Source organism: Hyposmocoma kahamanoa, unplaced genomic scaffold (genome assembly GCF_003589595.1).
Source record: "Hyposmocoma kahamanoa isolate Upper Pololo Valley unplaced genomic scaffold, ASM358959v1 89, whole genome shotgun sequence".
Taxonomy (NCBI): Eukaryota; Metazoa; Arthropoda; class Insecta; order Lepidoptera; family Cosmopterigidae; genus Hyposmocoma; species Hyposmocoma kahamanoa.
In genome coordinates, this window is record NW_020654520.1 from 2,805,961 (window position 1) to 2,825,453 (window position 19,493).

A 19,493-nucleotide genomic window follows, 5' to 3' on the forward strand; every position below is an offset into this window, starting at 1 on the left:
GGATACAGTGACTGAGGTTTGTCGAAAAAAAGTGAGTGACAATGGTAACGCAACAAGTAATCGAGGTGAGGGTAGTCGTCGACAGTGAAAGAGGGTAGGCAGATAATTGTCTGTTCTTAATGCCGTCATGTGCCGCTGACCAGTCAACCCGTGACTAAGGAGCGTGTAATCGTTATGAAATATCGGGAAATAAAATGAAATAATATCGTGGTAAGAAACTTGTGATTAGTGATTATCATTTAAAATTAATTTCGCTACTCTGGCACTCACTACACTTTAGTAGCAGTAGAGCTTCTTGTGAACGAGTTCGTCCAGGCACTGCCACCTTACCTATTTCTGCCGCCAAGCAGTAATGTCAGCATTACTGTGTTCCGGTTTTGAAGTGTAAGAGTGGTGGTGAAATTACAGGCACATGGAACTTGTCAACTTATGTCAGTGCCCCTCAGATCTTTTCGATTTAAAGCTCTGAGTGGCATTGCAACTGTTATGGACAGGCGTGTCGCTTACCACCTATTCGTCCCGTCACTAAGTATCATAAAAAAACTTTCGAAATACAGACAACTAAAGTAGTTTTTTTTTCGAAGACGTCGGTTCGAATCCGGCCGGATCGAAGGAATTTTTTCTAAGTGTTCGATATTTGTATTAATAATTATAACAAACTAATGGAATAATTTCACAAAAAAATAATTGGAAAATTCAATAAAAATTTAAATGTAATTCACTGATTTGGCTTAATAATAAAACTGAAACTAAATAAGATGTAAAATAAATAAATAACGCATACAGTCAACATAGCCCCGCACTAGGGAAACCCTGTGTCGCGGGTGCCATGGACACACACATAGACAACCACAAATTACACCCAAACTCACGAGAGAAATAAATGTAAGCCATACAAACATTTCTCCCGGCCCGGGAATCGAACCTGGGACCTCTGCGTGGCAGTCCGGCATGGTAACCGTTCGGCCACGGAGGCAGTTATTAAAAAAATCCGATTAGAGGATATGGTAGATCTCGTTTCACCGATTCCACTATGTTAATAACTCAATTTCGCTAAAAACTATCGATTACGTTAGTTATGATAAGGAGAGTAACATAATACAGGGCTAGGTAATCGCTTTGTCTGGCACACTGTACCTTAAGCGAATATTACTCTAATATTTAAAATGTTAAGGTACACACGCCAGCACATCAAGCTACACATTGACGTATCTTGTTCCGTTGCACTGGAGGCGATTTTCGAATAAAATGTGTAGTCTGACGTGCCGTTGTCCGTACATTTTTAATCGCAGTTGCGAAGTGATGAGCGAGGTCATAATTATATTAGAATGCACAAGGTTAATCGTGTAATCATAAACATTCGTAAAACTCGAACAGCTTCGAAGCTGAATTTCAGTAACAATGTAATGCATTGAAATATGGCTTATAATAAGAGTAATAAACCCATATACTTACATAATAGCGCTGCCAGAACGTCTGACCCACATTTTAGTGCCCTCGTGGAACACGAACAGAGAGATAAAAGCCATTGTCACTAGCAACTGCACCATCAGGATAGAGTATACCTGAAAACCAGTCAATAAGCAAGGTCAAGATTCAGATCATTGTATAATTCTTACATAGCTTTGGTTTACATCTCACATGGATTCCAAAGGAATGATTTTTGGAGTTTACTTTGTAATCTATAACTTAGACGAAGTTCCTTTAGACTTAGTGATAATGGGATCACCACGAGAGTGCACCCTTTCAAACAAAAAAGAATATTCAAAATCGGTCTAAACGTATAAAAAAAAGTATAAACTCCTCCTTTTTTGAAATCTGTTAAAAAATTGCTTAGCTCGCCTAATCAATGTCAGAGTAAGTTTTATAAATTTCAGCCTTAGTGTCTTCGTGCCTGGTAGATGCAGAACAGCACTGAGGAAGAACTTTGCGTGGCATTGGTGGGGTACAAAAAGCTATCCCGTAGATACTCCTATTATGATTAAGATGTTCCTGAGAAACGCAAATTTTCGCATGACTTCCAGAGGTTTATCGGATAAAAATTGCCCAAAATAATGTCGGGTACATTATAATGAAAGTAGCCGTGATGTATTTTCATGCAAAATCGAAAAAATAGTTTGGGTTAGTTCCAACATTCTAATGTATATTTGTAATCTTGTGTTGTAGTTGGTGTGAAATTCGTTCTATAATATTGTTATGTAAGAAGAGACGCGTAGAGAACGTTCGCTTTTGAATGGTGAATAATATCGTATGTTTTACTGCGATTAGGTAAGGAGTGGCTGCAATTAGATCAGATATGAAGAGTAAGAAGTAAAAATACGTTACGTAAATGTCAACAAACATAGTCCAGTGTGTATGATAAAGCCATAAAGGCTAGAAAAAAATTGGACGGCGGATAGACTGTCATTCCGTATACTTAATACATCAATAACACACACTTTTAAGCATAAAAAATGCTTTTGCATAATGCATAAAAAGGGTACAAAAGTTATGTAAGATGATTATTGGACGCAGTATTGGAGGGAACGGGAACGGGCAAAATATCGTCGGCGATGATATTTTTAACGTCCCGTCCCGATCCCGTCGCGTATACTTGAATATATTTTTTTATATGTAACGATATTAACAAGAAAAATCACATTACGTATGCTGCGACTTTGTTTTTTTTTGTTATAATGGAATACTTAACGTTACACTTAATTATTTCGGCATTGCCTTTATTCATCGAGTATATAACCAGAAATAGAGACGAAATAAGGGCCATATATTCCTGGTAACACATTAGCGATACAGCTCTTATAAATATCAACTCTCGTTTGCACTGAAATATAGACAGGTCAACTACTGACCTGTGTGTACGTATCCGTATATTCCAATAAATATTATGTATTTATTGTAATAAAGATAATACCTCTAACAATGCCGTGCTGTTCTATTCGGTGGTGTGGGAAAAACAGCAAAACATCTAATTACAAAACAAACGCAATCACATTTCATCGGTTATTAAATATGTAATTTTGCAATTTTCGTTAATTATAGCAAAGCTCAAGTTGACTGATCGATTTGAAGTGAAACCGTTGACGATACCCATTGACGACACCCGTCAATTGTTTCGAACTCGGGCTAGTTCGAGCACAGTTGTCACAGTAATGATATGGCAGAATAATTTTCAAACAAATTAAATGACATTTCGTCTCTATTTCTGGTTATATACTCGATGACTTTATTCCATTTGTGCGCGTCCTTTTCACTAATATTTAAGATCTCCAAATTAAAAATTATTTTATCCTAAGTGATTTTGATCACTCTTTCCCTGGGCCCCAATTCTGTTAATTTTAAATCATCTTAGTTTAGTGTCAACGGAAGGATTTTGTACGTTTGGTATTCTGCTAAAAGTTAAAGAGTAGTGGGCTTATCAGTGGCTAGCCATAGAGCCACTATTCCACTGGCATTGAAAGTTTTTGGTATTCAGGGGCCTTACCGTGAACTCTTATTACGATTCAGTTTAGGACCTAAAGTGAATCAACGCTACATGAAGGGTATATCACCATCCCGCTTTTTTGTCGTTACGAACCTATACTGAACTGTAATAAGAGTTAATGGTAAGGCCCCTGCTCTTCAATGGCCAGTGGATGACACGTCGACGGTGTAGTCTACTATAGTCCATTTCAATAGGGATGAGTTCTGCGACACTTCTAATTTTTACGTTCCACGCCTACGATTTATAACTAATCTGTCAACCAGGTTACAAAAATGGATAGTAAATTTGTTATAATATACCAAAATCAAACAATATTTGTTGTAGATGTAATTTTAAGTGCGACTTTACGCAATAAGTGGTGATAGTGTGAGGCAAGCTATTGAAACGTTCCCAAATCCGAGTTTACGCGGAGGAGGTGAACAGTGTCGAAGTGTTGCGTGAGGGGATTATCTCAGCATTTTATACTGTGAGACAAAATGTGTTTGTGTTGTACAATTTAAAACATAATTTATTATGCCGTGCTAGATTATGCATTGTGGAAAACGGTGGACATTTTGAACACTTGCTCCGTACCACGTAAGTGTAAATAAAATGTAAATAACTAAAAAATCAATCATTGTAAATAATTTGATTTACATCTTTAACTACACCAAAAATCTCAATTCTTATTAAAGGATAACTAGTTACTAAATTTAGTACGTAAAACATTTCGATGATAATTCAAGTAAAAAATAATTAACATAAGCTAAAACGTAAATGTGAAATCATTGTTATTGTTGCTGTCTCACTCGGCACTCGCTTGGTAGTATTCCCATTGCATTCGAAATCAAGCGTAAAGGGAATCGGTTTATTCCTATGTACTACACTTCCAAACACATTTGTTGGTTTATTTATTTTTCTATCCCATATCCTAATTTTATTTTAGTATGTTAAGTTGTAACATGATTTACTATGACATGTATGAATATGTCTCACTTTCAAATATACAACCTGTATTTAATTTAAAGATTAAAGTGCTGATTAAACGAGATAAAAATTAATATTTGCAATAGTAATTTTCACGGTTGTTTTAGTAAGGCAACATCCATCGTTAGTGATTGAATTAATGAATGTCATCACTGTCATTCCACTAACACTCTTTTGAGAAACAACCGCCATTGCAATTAGATTTTAGCAGAATAACAAATATCATATTTTATATTATATTCTTATATAGACGGCCTCTGCGGTCGAGTGGCTTGCACACCGGTTTCCATGGTGTCGCCATCTCTGAGGTCCCGGGTTCGATCCCCGGCCGGATCATTGTAGAAACTAACTTTTCTATATTGTCTCGGGTCTGGGTGTTTGTGTTGTACCGTTGTTGTTTCAGATTTCCATAACACAAGTGCTGTAGCTACTTATTTTGGTATCAGAGCAACGTAAGTGAAATTGCAGAATTGGGGCCCTGGACTCTTTATACATGGTCGAATATCCTCAGATAGGGCAGTGAGAGGAGGGTAGATTTAGCCGGAAGGTGACCGTGCTCTTCAGTTCATCGACAGGCCATTCGGATACGGAACGGTAACTCATTTGGCCCTGAATTCGGTACGGGATGTAGTGCTACTCTTGTTAAATTTGGCCTGAAGGTCAAATCTGTCCGACTTGACTGATACTGTCTCTCCTACAAAATCTGGACACATTTAAATGTAGGGTAAATATACATTTACTGGATAAGCTCGCTCCATTATCGACATCAACTAGGCTTAACAGTCTAAGCTGTTTGTGGTTAAGAATAAACGTCTAAAAAACACTCACAGCACTAGGGAAGCCCTGTATTGCGGGCGCCATGGACACACACATAGACGATCACAAATTACACCCATACTCACGAGAGAAACAAATGTAGGCCGTACCAATATTTCTCCCGGCCCAGGAAGTGGCAGTTCAGTATGGTAACGGTTCAGCCATAGAGGTAGTTAAAAGAGTTTGTTGCTGTATTTTTAGATTGCCACCCATAGAGGTAGAATATTTTCTTCAACTTTAAATGGGACCAATACTGAGGTATGTACCCTCTTCCAATAAACAAAAAAGACATCAAAATCGGTTGACAAAGCCGGAGTAATCGAGTAATATACACAAAAATAAAATATACAGTCGATAGAACCTCCTTTTTTGAAGTTGAATAAAAAATAACTGTATGTGGAAGTTTCAAATGAAGCAGGAAACGTTAACAATAATTAGATAATAATACAGTAGACGTACCTTCCTAATAAATGCCTTTCTGATCGATTGTTCGGTGAAATCGAATCCCTTGACCTCGCCGTCTTCGCCCATGCCCCCCGGAGCGCCATAGCCGCCCTGGAAGAAACAGACAAAATTATGATTACTTACGCATACAATTCGGTTGTTTTTTGTCCAACACAACCGGACCTATTCACTAAACGGTGAATCGTTTACATTAGCTCAGTCTCCCAAAAGGACTTTCAATTACGTTGCAGCATCATGTACGTCCAAGGACATAATGACGAAGACACGCAAATACCATTAATGTGCACATCCATATATGGTGTCTGTCTGTACGACTATATGTTCAATACATATCGTCGGCTGAATTCGTAAACCTCGTATAATGTGAACTTTTAAGTAGTCACTAATAATGTTATGTGAAAATCTATGATTAATCCTTTATTTTATAACTAAAACAAAACACATGCCTTTGGTCTAGAAATGATATTTTAAGCTTTAAGTACCCGATGTTGCGCTTACAAGTAAAACAGGGATCAGTGTCCAAAAACAGAGTTCGGTCCCCGTTGGTATGTCGCCTCGATAAAGCTATTATATCCACATTTCGTTGTCAAATTCGAGTGATAAACCGCAATTTTTAAATTTTATCGTAATTGCGAACATGGCGCCCGCCGTGACGTTTTTATGTCACATTTTTATGTCATCGCGATCGCCGGCGACCAATGACTGTAAAAGATTAACACAGTGCCAAACATGGCTGCAAGGTCATAGCTGATTTTAAAACATTTGCACAGTAATTTTATCGACGTAAAAATTCAACGCGACAAACGAAATGAAAAGATATTTTTTTGTTTCATGGTTTTCGCGGCGATGATTACACGACAAAGATTTCATATCGTTGCCCTTGTTTTTCAAAATGTATAACAATAGTTCATTACCAAATAAGCAAACTTAGATTTATCAAGTGAATTAAACATTGTCACGAGGAGGTTTATCACACATGCCGTGCTGTTATCGTTCTGCCGTGCTACGGCCACTGAGGTTTTCAAATTTAGCCGATGATATTGTAGTAGAAAGTCGACTGCTGATGCTGTCCGGTGAGCGTTTTGATCTGAACTGCCGGCGTCGTCTTTTGAAGAAAGTCACGCGACATATCCACAATAGCGTATTTGGTTCGCGTGAATGCAATACTTATTAAAAATACTGAGTATACGTTGACTTATAATAAAACTTATTAATCCACTATCTGTCCAGTGTACAGAAATGAATAGCCTTGCTTACTATCTCCAACAGATACCATAATGTAAAGCACGTTTCTCTCCATTTATACAACTTAAAATATTGGCAATGTTGAATGTTCTCTGGGTTATGTAAACTTTCATTTTGACGTTTGAAGCTTACTAGATTTTCAATGTTAACTTGTAGGCAATTGTTAAGTTCATCTTGAAAAGGAATGGAAATCGAACAGTCAGCCGTGACCAGTAGGGCTAGCACGGTAGGGCGCGACTAGCGCGAAAGCGACGTAAAGTGCGACATTTCTATGTGAGAATAGCAGTATCTCGCACTTTATGTCGCTCCCGCGCTAGTCGCGCCCTATCGTGCTAGCCCTACAGGGGTCTACTCCCGCTCTCCGTCCGAAACAATTACTGTTAAAATTGTGTGCAAAAATTGCTCATAAATGCGATTATTGGTCGTATTCATAAAAATATTGTCGTAAGGCAGTCTCCATTTTCTATGTTCTAAAAACTACCTATTCCGATCCCTGATTATTACTGTTTTGATAGTAATTGTTTCGGACGGATGTCGGACGGAAGACGAACGGGAATAGACCCCATGTAGAGAGCCCATAATGTTGGTTTGTTTCCAAATAACAAATGTAGGCGATGTAGATATGAAAAAAAAAACAATTTCATTTGCAAAGGAATCAAATATTTTTAAGGAGTGGTATTTATTACCCACTCTATGTATACTTTGTTTCAATCCATTTTCAACAAAATGTAAACAAACAAGTCACTGACCCGACCATAGACGGTTTAATGATGGTCAATTGTAATGCCAACTACAAATCAATTAATTAATTGAATGAATCTGTTAAACTGAGTCATACTAGCGGTTTTCCCGGTATAATAAAATATCCGAAATATCAATTTTAAGTCCTCCTTCAATGCTTACACTTAGATACTCGTTCGATTGCGATTGAAATATTCGATTTACTAATCAATTACAAAAACTTAAATTGAGTGAACCGAATGTTTACAGCACTATGCAACCATAGACAAGTCATAGATGTATAGATGAAAAATAACCTCACTTTTGGACTACCATTTTTCAAATACAATTTTACGATGCTATTCAAATAAATATTGTTGGAAAAACTGATGAGATATCAAGTCGAAATATACGTGAAAGTGTTACTTATTCGAATTTTTCAAACAAACCGACGTTTCGGGGCCTTTACAGGTCCCGTGGTCACGGTTGACTGTCAACTGTCAGTAAATAAACCGTGATAGGTACGCTTGTGTTTATTCAATTACGACCTATTCACAGCATAGTTTAACAAATTTTATGATATTACAGAACCATGACATCACTATCTCAACAACCGAGATAGTATAGTACGAGGGCCACACTGAAAGTTTTGCACAAATCATAAGTATTAAGTAAAACTATTTATATAACGAAATTCATATGTTTATTCTTTTCAAAATATTCTCTATTACATTTTAAACACTTTTTCATACGCTCAAACCATTTTTTAAAACACAAAGCCCACTAATCTGAGGTTACGTCATTCATGTGTTGGTTAAATGTCGCCACTGCCACTTCTGGGTCCGGAAATGTCAATCCCCTCATCAAATCTTTAATTTTCGGGAAAAGAAAGAAGTCACATGGTGCTGGGTCTGGGCTGTGAGCAGGATGGGTCACAAGCTCCACTCTTTTCGGTACACAAAAATGCTTTTGTTTTGTTCGCCGTGTGAGAAGAAGAATTATCGTGGTGCAAGAGAATGCGACTTCTCGGAAGTTTTTCGAGAACCTTCGCCAGACAAACGGTGGTGTACCATTCAGCATTCACTGTTGTTTGTTCTTCTAGGGTAACAGAGCAAACATGACCCGTTATAGAGAAAAAACTCGCTATGATCTTTTTGCCTACGCTTCTGGCTTGTTACAATTTTGTTGGTCAGTTGTCACCTTTCAAGACCCATTCACTGGACTGTTGTTTTAATCCGGATAGCAACATATCTCATGTTTCGTCTCCTGTGAAGATGTTATAAAGTGCGTTAGATCGCCGGTGGTCAAACTTAAGCAACTTTTGTTTTTGAGTTTGAGAGTTTTGTTTGTGAGTTCGTGGAGTGTCCAGCGACAACAAAGTTTCCTGACTTGCAAATGTTTGTGCTATTTTTTTTTCAATTTGGCTCATATCGATCTTTAATTGTCGACGAATCTCGTCGTAGGTGATACGCCGATTTTCTTCAATAAATCGCTTGACTGTAGCCACGTTTTCTTTATTCACTGCAGTTGACAGACGACCTCAAAGAATCTCATCATGGAGAGAAACACGACCACGATTAAATTCAGCGTATCAACCCCTTAACAATGCAACAGTGCGACAATGCTTAAACGTGGTGCTTCAAGCCCAAAAGCATTTTGAAGGCGAGCACAGCACTATTGTGGAGAGATAGAACTTTTAAAATCATATAAAACATCGCTCTAAAATCGTGTGTAGTGCAAAATTTTCAGTGTGGCCTACGTATACTGCGTTTTGTTATCGTATCTGTTTAATTTACGTTGGTATATTTGTCATTAGTGGTGAATAGATGACGTTATTCACTTGGCGTGGGTGCCAAATAAGATCGACCTTGACCTTAACGTGGTAATCAATTCTCTATGAGTCGGTTATAGATTTTTGTACTTCTAAAGATTAATAAGACACGTATCAATTGCGCAACACAATTTTTAGAAGCGCAGTTGCAGCGCCACTGTCGTGACACGAGTGATTTTGTTTTGTTGCCAATTAGCCGATTAGCGAACTAATTAATCAATACAGAGTATTAAAAAACCGACCTCAAAAGTTCGTGCAATCACATCAATTTGCCAAGTTTTATAGAAATTGGTTACTGGAAAGTGCGCGAAACCGGATTCGTCGCCTAGCGCCTAGTTTGCTACCCTTAGAGGTAGAATATTTTCTTTAAATTTAAATGAGACCATACTGATGTATCCTCTTTTCAACAAAAAAGAAAAATTATTAAAATCGGTTCACAAATGCCGAATTATCGTGTAACATCATGAAAAATAGTCAAATTGAAAACCTCCTTTTTTTTTAAGTCTGTTAAACATTATTGCAGCGGTATGGACAACAAGCGTCTAATTTGAAAACGCCCTTAAAATTGCGTTTGGGGTTGCCCCAATTCACGTCAATGACTGTGTGTGATCGTTAATGACGTTATGCAAAACATCATGCTTGTGGTTTAGTATGAGTAATTCTAACTCTTATTGTCAAGGAAACAAAAGGACAAAAACCCTGTGACGTTTGTACTTGTTCGTGGAATAAATAGTTATTTTAATAATTTCGATAGGTTTTAAATTATAACTTCTTATGATTATTAATACAAAGTTCGAACACAGAAAAATTTAATCGACCCGGTGGGACTTGAATCCACGACCACGCTGCACCGTAGCATTACTCTTATCAACTCAGCCACGGGTCAAGTTACCGAGCTGTCGAAATTCTCCTATGTGTTTATGTTATAGATCTTTGTACTGGCTTTCGGCATTCGTCGCCATTTATCGAAGAAGAAACCAGTATAATGGGTACTTTAGAGCCAATCACGATACAGGCCGGGATTTCCTTTTAAATTTAGAAATTATTTACGAAATCTCATGTAAATTCCAGTTTTCGTGTATCTATTGTCAAAGTCTAGTGTTGAAGATCATAAAGTTACAACCTAAAGAAGGTGCAAATTTATGATAATGAATTTATGGTTAAAGTTAAAGTGTAACACCATTGAAAATAATCACAAATATTGAAATAAAAGATTGTTTGAGCATTTACGAGCAGGACCTTTTAAATAAAAATTTAAAAAAACTTACTTCAAATTCACCTCCGTAGGCTTGGAAACCCGGTTGCGGCGGAGGGGGCGGATAGCCGCCCTGTGGGTAACCCCCAGGAGGGGGATAGCCACCTGGAGGGGGGTAGCCACCTTGAGGGTATCCACCCGGTGGAGGGTAGCCACCTTGCTGAGGATAACCACCCTGTTGGGGATAACCGCCTTGCTGGTCTGGATGTAAAGAAATCAGTTGGTTATTATTGAAAATATTATATAATTGGGAACAATAAACATTTAACGAAATTTTAATCAGTGTATAATTTATTTTGATGTTTAATAATTATATACCATAAACAAAGTATCCATTGAACACGATTGAAATTAAAAACTAAGCAAAAAGGATATTATGGCCGATTTACAGTTAGCGACAAAAAACAAATACACACATCAAAAGTGTCTAGGGATCAAGTACGTTTAAGAGTATTGCTGCAATTAGGGTTAATTATATTAACTTTTTTGTATCGCTATTGATACTTTTTAGTGAGTTTTAACATTTAAATAAGGAATATTGTTTAAAATTCGATAATAAGAAGAAAATCGATTGTCAATGTGGTTTTGTATAAAAATGAGTTATAGCGTTTTGACAAAATCATTACAATATCTGCATCGGAACCGAAACAATTTACATTATTATGGAGAGACGACATCATTTAACCCGAGATGTGATGATGCGAGCCGTCGGAATGTTGGACGCTGGTTCCAGGCAACGTGCTGTGGCTTTCACTCTTAACACTACACAGAGCGTCATAAGTCGCCTCTGGACGCGCTATCGCATGACGGGCAGCGTGGCCGAGCGACATGGAGGACGATCTCGCATCACGACTCGCAGACAGGACCGGTATATCCAAAATACTGCTCGACGGAATCGTACCATGACCGCCATGATGTTGGTTACGAGGCTCCACAGCTCCTCAGGCTTGCTAATAAGCGATCAAACAATCCGAAATCGTTTACGTGAAGTGGGTCTGCGATCCCGAAGGCCGCTCAGAGTTCCACCTATTGCACCCTGCAATCGCAGGACCCGTTTACGATGGGCTCGCGAACACAGAAACTGGGAGGAAGAAGACTGGCGCTATGTGTGCTTTTCGGATGAATCCCGCTTCGGTATGAGACCGGATACAAGACGTACTCGAGTTTGGAGAACATCTGGACGTCCTGAACGTTTGAGATATTGTCAGGAAGTTCATCCATATGGTGGGGGAACAATAATGATATGGGCCGGTATTTGGATCGGCGGAAGAACCGATCTCATTTGGATCAGGGGTAACCTCAATGCTCAAGTTTACGCAGAGAGGATTGTTTCAGATGTTAACATCCCTTTGCAAGGCCAGTTGGGTGATTCATTTCAACTAATGCATGACAACGCACGTCCACACACGGCTAGAGTCGTAACACGCATTCTTGCCGAAGCTCGTATCAACGTTCTGCCGTGGCCTGCTCAATCGCCAGACCTCAATCCAATTGAGCACGCATGGGATATGCTTCAAAGAAGAGCTGTGCCGAGTATGCATACCGTACATACTCTACAACAATATTTTGACTTGTTACAAAACACATGGGCGGCCATTCCTCAAAGTGATTTTGATGAACTCATCTTAAGCATGCCAAATCGCTGTAATTATGTGATTCGTGTTAATGGTGGAAATACAGATTATTAATTTTCTTATCTTTATAATAAAAATGAGCAAAATCATCATTTTCGCCATTTTTTTGTCATTTAATTGACGCCGTTAATTTGAGTTTTTTCCCACAATTTGCTAAAACATCAATTTTAGTTTATTTTTATTAAATATAGGGGTAAGCGGTTAAATAAAACATAAGCATTAAAGTAAGAAGTCGTCCTGGAAGACTGGATTTGGTAAATATTGCTTAAATAATTTTTATTTCAAAAATATTCACTTGATCCCTAAACACTTTTGATGTGTGTATTACAGAAGAGGGTTTACTTTTAATATTTCTATATATAAATGTGATACTATATTGAATTTTAATACATAATAATTAATTTAGTAACCGATTGTGTAACAACTAAATTTTTTTTAAGACAATGGATTAACATACAGCCTTTTTAGGCATTTAAAACATTTTAGCTACATCTATTTAAAGATTTTTGAGGCTTTCAGGCGTTTAAGGTAACAATTGAGATTAAAAATATACAAGACGGTGCAACCCGCTTTTTGTCATTTTGTTTACTTAACACGTGATGTCGTTTATGTTTGTTTTTTTACTATTAATTTTGTCGGTTACACAAAAACATAGAAAAGTGAGATAACGGTAAACTTAGCTTTTCCTGTCATTTCTATAATTTTGGCGGGAAATGGTGACGCGTCTTTGTCCGTTATAGTTTCAAATATCATTTACAATAAACAACGCTGTTTATACTCCGTCCAACCATTTGGTTTAACTTTTTACATGCATGCTCCGAAGTTTTTCAAATTCAAATCATTTATTGCATAGTCGCATGTTGATAAGATGTTAATAATAAAGTCACAGTACATGTGACACCCTGTAAGACACACAATACTATAAATTAATCCCACACAAACATAATAGTGTCTGGTAGGACTATATAACTTACACATTTTTGAATTCTCATTATCAAAAATAACAATAATTTGAATAAAAAATAATATTATTAAATTGAAGTAATTATGTTTAAACTCGTAGCTCTATACTAATGGATATAGATTTTACCTACATACATCTATACACAGATATATACAATTATAATTTTCTATTATTGCTTCATAATAAATCATTTAAAAAAGGTCATCAAAAATATCATTGAAGTATTCTGTTATACTGTAATAACTCTTACTAATGAAAAAAGTTTTAAGTTGTCTTTCAAAAGCTTTGGAATCCTGAGTACATTTTATACTGTTCGGGAGATGGTTATATATTTTTATTAACAGTGGGTGGGGACCCGATGAATACGATTACATTTTTGAAAAAGGTAATATTAATTTGTACGATTACGATTACTGTGTTTTACTGTTTATAGCGGCGAATACAGAATAATACATTTGATGAATTTACAAGTTTCAAATATGTTTAAGCAAGTTATCGTTAGTATGTTAATTTGCGAAAATAGCTTTTACAAGATGTCATTTGGTCTATGTTTGCTAATATCCTTATGCACTTCCTTTGGAGAACAAAAACGTCCTGAACGTCTGTGCAGTTTCCCCAAAGGATGATCCCGTAGGAGTCTAGAGTGCACATAAGCAGCAAGTGCAGTTTTTTTAATCGTGACTCGTTTTAATATACAAAAGATGATAGGCTATTTGACAGTTTTAAAATATGCGGTTTCCAAGTGATGTGCTTATCGATCTCTATGCCCATCATGGTGGCCGAGTCTAAAGTTACAATTTTTGTTAAATCCTAGGAGTAATTCATGTCTAGTGATGCTTTTTGGTAAGGTTTAAATTGGAGTAATTTTGTCTTTTTAAGGTTTAATTGCAACTCATTTATGTCCAGCCATTTTGTGGTATTATCCAAAGTGAGGTTTAGGTCTCTTTGTAACGCGTGGGTGTCTTTACAAATTAATATTAAATAACCCACAAGTGGTGGAAGATCATTAATATAGACCAGGAAGAGAATACGGCCCAATACATTTCCTTGTGGTAAAGAGCCTAACACCGAAGCTCGCTCAGATCTTATGCGAGCAATTTTCCCAGTACTATAATCTGTGTTTTCTATTTCCACATATTGCGAACGATTTTCTAGGTATAAAAATACCCAGCGGTGAGCTATTCCTCTTATTCTCATTGCGTATTCGTTGTTATTGATTGAATGTAGTATTTTCTGTATATATATTTATATATTGCCAAGGAGATAGATCGTTTCTTTCGGAATCTGTGCTATCATGTAGGATATTAAATTTCTCAAAAAAAGAACCAAGTCGGTTTGACATGGCAGTTTCAATAATTTTAGCAAAGGTAGGTAATAAGGCTATGGGGCGATAATTTGTTGGGTCTGTCTTGTCTCCCTTTTTATAGAGAGGCCTCACTATAAGTTCCTTAATTATTGACATACAAAACTTCTCTATCTTGACTTTCTATTTTTTTATTTTAGTGAAGCGACATGCTCTTTAGCTCCGACATTTACCGAGTCAGCAGATTATGTAACGAAGATTATTCAAGTTGATACATTTTGGTACCTGTCTAATAAATTATAATTAAATAAATTTATAAATAATTATAATAATTTTTTATTGCTTATTATAATGAATCGTCGGATTCTTCTCCATACGAACGGGAATCGTCACTTGAAACCTCATTAACATTAATTGTAGAGTACACAAATTGTCAAACGCAACATCACGATCCCAACCAGACAATATTTGAACCCGCTCACATTCACTATTTAAACTTCTTCATAAATAAAATCGATTGTTATAAAAAAATCGAATCGGAAACGCATTGGGACCAAGGTTGGCACGATTAAATCATTTTGCTTTAAATCAAATGATTTTTTCAACAAAAATCAGTGGTTCAACTAAATGTATTTAATTTTATTTTCTTTCACAGAAATCAACATAAAATCAGACAATTATATTTTAAAGACCAGGATCTGAGAAATCAATATCATTATTGTAATACTTAAACAAAAAACTAGCGTGCCAGGCTTTTCAATTCCCAGTCGGTTTCTTAATTTACTATTAACAATTCCAAAGGTGGAAAATCGCTTCAAACAATTTCTTAACCATTGGAAAAATCTTTGAATGTTCCTTTTCACTAAATATATTTTTCCTTGACATCCACCACTCTAGTGACGGACACATATTTTTTTTTGATCTACCACATGATTAATTAACCTTTTACATATTCCTACGTTTTACGAAAAAATATAGTTAAACTGTATGATAAAATGAAAAAATAAAAATCGTGATTAATTTATTTTATTCGATTTTTTGAAAAAATCCCGGGGACATCACTAATTGATTAGAATTCGAGCTGTCAAAAGTTAAATAAATGGTTCGACGGAGTATAGGCAAAAATGTCGCTTATGTTAAGTCTGCGGTCATGACTCGATTTTTTTTTTCAATTCGCTTTTTACTGGCGAACCAGGGGGTCTGCTCTCGTTCCCCGTCCGACATCCGAAACAATTACAGTCAAATAAGTAATACTCGACCAAATCAAAAGATCAATGTCAAGTATGAAGCTTCATTCGCATCATGCGTCTCTCAATTTGGTAGAGTATTATAACTGTTTCGGACGGAAAAAGAAAGTACAGGGCCAGGTAAAGCCAGGATACCTGTAAACTGCCTAGTATTTTACCTTTTCGTCAAAAAGTTTTATTTTTATGTTTCTCAAGTGTTTTAACTAACAATTTATTTTATTTAATAAAAAGAAATAGACTGATTCAACTTCGCAAAGCGCGACGTAAACATCTGTAATTATTGAAAGTAAAGTTCTTTTTAACGTTATCTCTGTCAATTCTCAGGTAAAAGGTTAAAAGTAATTTTGACAAAAGGGATTGAACGTTTTGGCCTAGCTCTTTATTGCATGTCTTTATGGTATTCTCCTGACAATCGATCACTTCGGCAATTTTTCTAATAATATTTTTGATTACTGCATTAATGCAAATATCAACTATTGATTCACATCGGAATTATACATGACCGAGTCTGTCAAGACCATAAGACCATTGTATACTTACATTAAAAAAAATTAAAACAGACAGGAGTCGGGGCCATTCACACGGCATGTTTTTGACGCGGTTTAATCACAAGCAGTTAGTTATTCGCGCGTCATCTGCGCTTATAAAATCATGCCGTGTGCATACGCGCTTTATGGCAAATACAGACGATTGCGGGTGGCGGAGCGGTCCAGCGGCGTGCACGCGCCCCTCCCGGCTCCTTTCCTCAGCTTTGTAACGCGATGTTGTTTATGTTGAATCGATTCAAACACCCGTAATGGCTAGTTTATACCGATTAAGTGACGAATTAACTAATTTTTAACTTAATTAACAATCATTTAACAGCGACTGAGTAATCATCGATTTAGTAAATAAGCATATTAGAATCTAACCTATTTTGGGACGAAGTAGCTGACCCTCTCGCATCCGAACATACCCCGGTAAGCGTTGATAGTTTGACGTTTGTTTGTTGATTAGGTCCGAAAAAATAGTTTTATTTTATACTAAATTAAGTTAAGATTTTGGTCACAACTTAGTTCATTACTTCAATCACTTAATACGTGTAAAATAGCCATAAAACGCGATACAAACAAGTTTCGAATCGACGCAAATGCAACGCAAAACGCAATCTACTTTGTGGCTGTAATCTGGACGACCCCGACGCCCGCATCCATCGCTGTCGCCACCACGCCGTTGCCGTCGCCGTCGTCCAGTTTGCAGCCTAAAGCGCAGGCCACACCGCGAACGAAGCTAACTTAGCTCAGCTTAGCTCACGTAGTTGCATGCAAAACTAAGCTAAGAAAATAAGCAGTAAGTAGTGCCGTGCTATACTATGGATACGTGCGGGGGTGAAGGGCGGCAGAGGGAGACATATTTTACATAGTTTAGCCGGATCGTTGGGTTAGTTTAGTTAGCTCGGTAAGCTTAGTTCGCGGTGTGGTCTGCGCTTTAGAGCCTCAACTGCGCCCCCATAGACACGCGTTTAAGTAACCGCGCACCGTCTGAGCGTTCTGAAAAAGTCGCGTGCAAAGCAAAAACTTCAAACCCTTATGCATTACAGTACTTATAATAATTTTTAAACAATTGAACACATTGAAGGAGTATAACGACACACAGATTATAAAAGTACATATAAATATTAATTATTAAGAACCATTTTCACTGGCCGATGAACAAACTAATAACGAGTTAATAAATTAGACGGCCTCGGTAGCCCAAGTGTTTACGATATGGGTACTAAACAAAGTAGTTACGGGTTCGATTCCCAGTAGGAACAATTAGGAAACGTACTTTTCTTAACTGGTTCCGGTCAGGGTGTGTACTTAATTAGTGTGGAAATAATATTAATGTGCCAGGGAGTCTTCTCGTTCTCCGTCTCACAAACAAATACTGTGAAATAAGTAACCGTCATCATCAACCCATTTATAGATCCTATTGCTGGGCACGGGTCTTCTTTCAGAAGAGAGTTTAGGCCATAGTCTGTCACGCTGGTCCAATGCGGGTTGAGGACTTCAGACGTTTTCCGAGAGTTGTGAAACTACTTCAACGTACAAGTTTCACCACGATGTTCTCCTTCACCGAAAAGCTCATGATAAATTTCAAATTCAATTTCGCACATAAATTCCGAGAACCCACGACGACCCTTTGTTTGAGAGGCAGTAGGTCAAACCATTCGGCTTCACAAATATGTAAGTAATACCCGGCCAAGTTAAAAGACGATGTCAAGTATGAAGCTTCATTGGCACCATGCGTTTTTTAATTTGTTTCGGACGGAGAACGAGGGTACAGGGCCTGATACCACATCGATCTGGTCTCAAACTAGAGAATTCCCTGTACTATGAGTACCAGAAAAAGGAAATTCACTTCGGGGCAGTACGCAAAACACTCATACCAGAATCAATTTAGAAAAGTTCACGGGAAGGGAACCCGGAATCTTCTTACCTAGCACGGATAGTGCTATGGCACTGGGTCGCCAATATCGTCACAATTTAAATTGACATTGTTTTATATAATGGAGCCTGTCCATCGACATTGCATTTGAGTAAAACTACAACAATGAGTGGTAAAACAAGCCTTAACATTGTGCATTCATAGACAATAAAAAACACATAAAAATGTAAGAACCCTTTATCCATTGCACTTGTCACTCGAAGAACTTATTTGGTACTTTAATCATACAAAATAACTTTTGTTTATATAAACAATAGAGTCGATTCGGGCAACCGAATACAAATTTGAATTCGTGACGATATTACTGCAATTTACAATTTATTTTACTAAACTAAATTCAATGCATTTTTCGGCGCCTGAAATTAAAAGGAAAGAATTTTTCATTTTAGTTTAAGGATGTGACATTAGACGATGCCCGTGCCGATAGGAATTTCTAAAATAAACTCTTGAACGTACTTGAGCATTACTTGACACTGACTCATTTTAAGAGGCGGCCGGACGACGGGCTTACCGAAAGATATACTTTACTAATTACACTTTAATGTCGATTCTGCGTATCTGCCATCCACTAACTAAAACGCGGCAAAGTGACATGTGGTCAAATATCCGTTGTTTTAAACTGCATAAGATAGAGCCAGAGAACAAATAAGTAACGAGAACGGACACTCTCCGCCCCTCCCTAGCTTTAGATACCGCACCACGCCCCGGACATTGACGGTCACATTGACTGAACGAGAACAAGTCTGTCGGCGAGCCGTTTTCGCGCTAAGATGGCTTTGATATTTGAATATAGTTTTCATTTATTCATTACGAAATTTGTACGTTAATATATAAAATCATTTTACGTTACTATTTACAATGGTCGTGAATTGTGCTGTGTACGGCTGTTTATAATCATCTAAACGGGATAAAGAGAGGAGTTTCTTTTGTTTTTTGAAAGATGAAATGAAGTAAGTAAAAAAACTTATGCCTGAGACTCATTCAATTATTGTTTTCTTTAGTGCAGAGTAATATATAATACAGATTTATTATATCAATATAATAAGACGCCATAACTTCGTGAGCTAGACAAGGGTTCTCGAATTTTCTATTTGTAT

At 37.1% G+C, this 19,493-nt stretch overlaps 1 protein-coding gene across 2 annotated transcripts in view; it reads right to left on the reverse strand.

Moving 5' to 3' along the window:
* LOC113236097 (protein lifeguard 1-like) overlaps positions 1–19,493 on the reverse strand; it is a 34,478-nt gene that overhangs the window by 5,597 nt on the left and 9,388 nt on the right. For both annotated transcript variants that reach the window (XM_026472084.1, XM_026472083.1), the window contains exons 2-4: positions 10,793–10,980; positions 5,723–5,818; positions 1,456–1,565 (exon numbers count right to left, since the gene is read on the reverse strand). In XM_026472084.1, the coding sequence (XP_026327869.1) occupies positions 1,456–1,565; positions 5,723–5,818; positions 10,793–10,980 (394 nt within the window). The remainder of the gene's footprint in view (positions 1–1,455; positions 1,566–5,722; positions 5,819–10,792; positions 10,981–19,493) is intronic.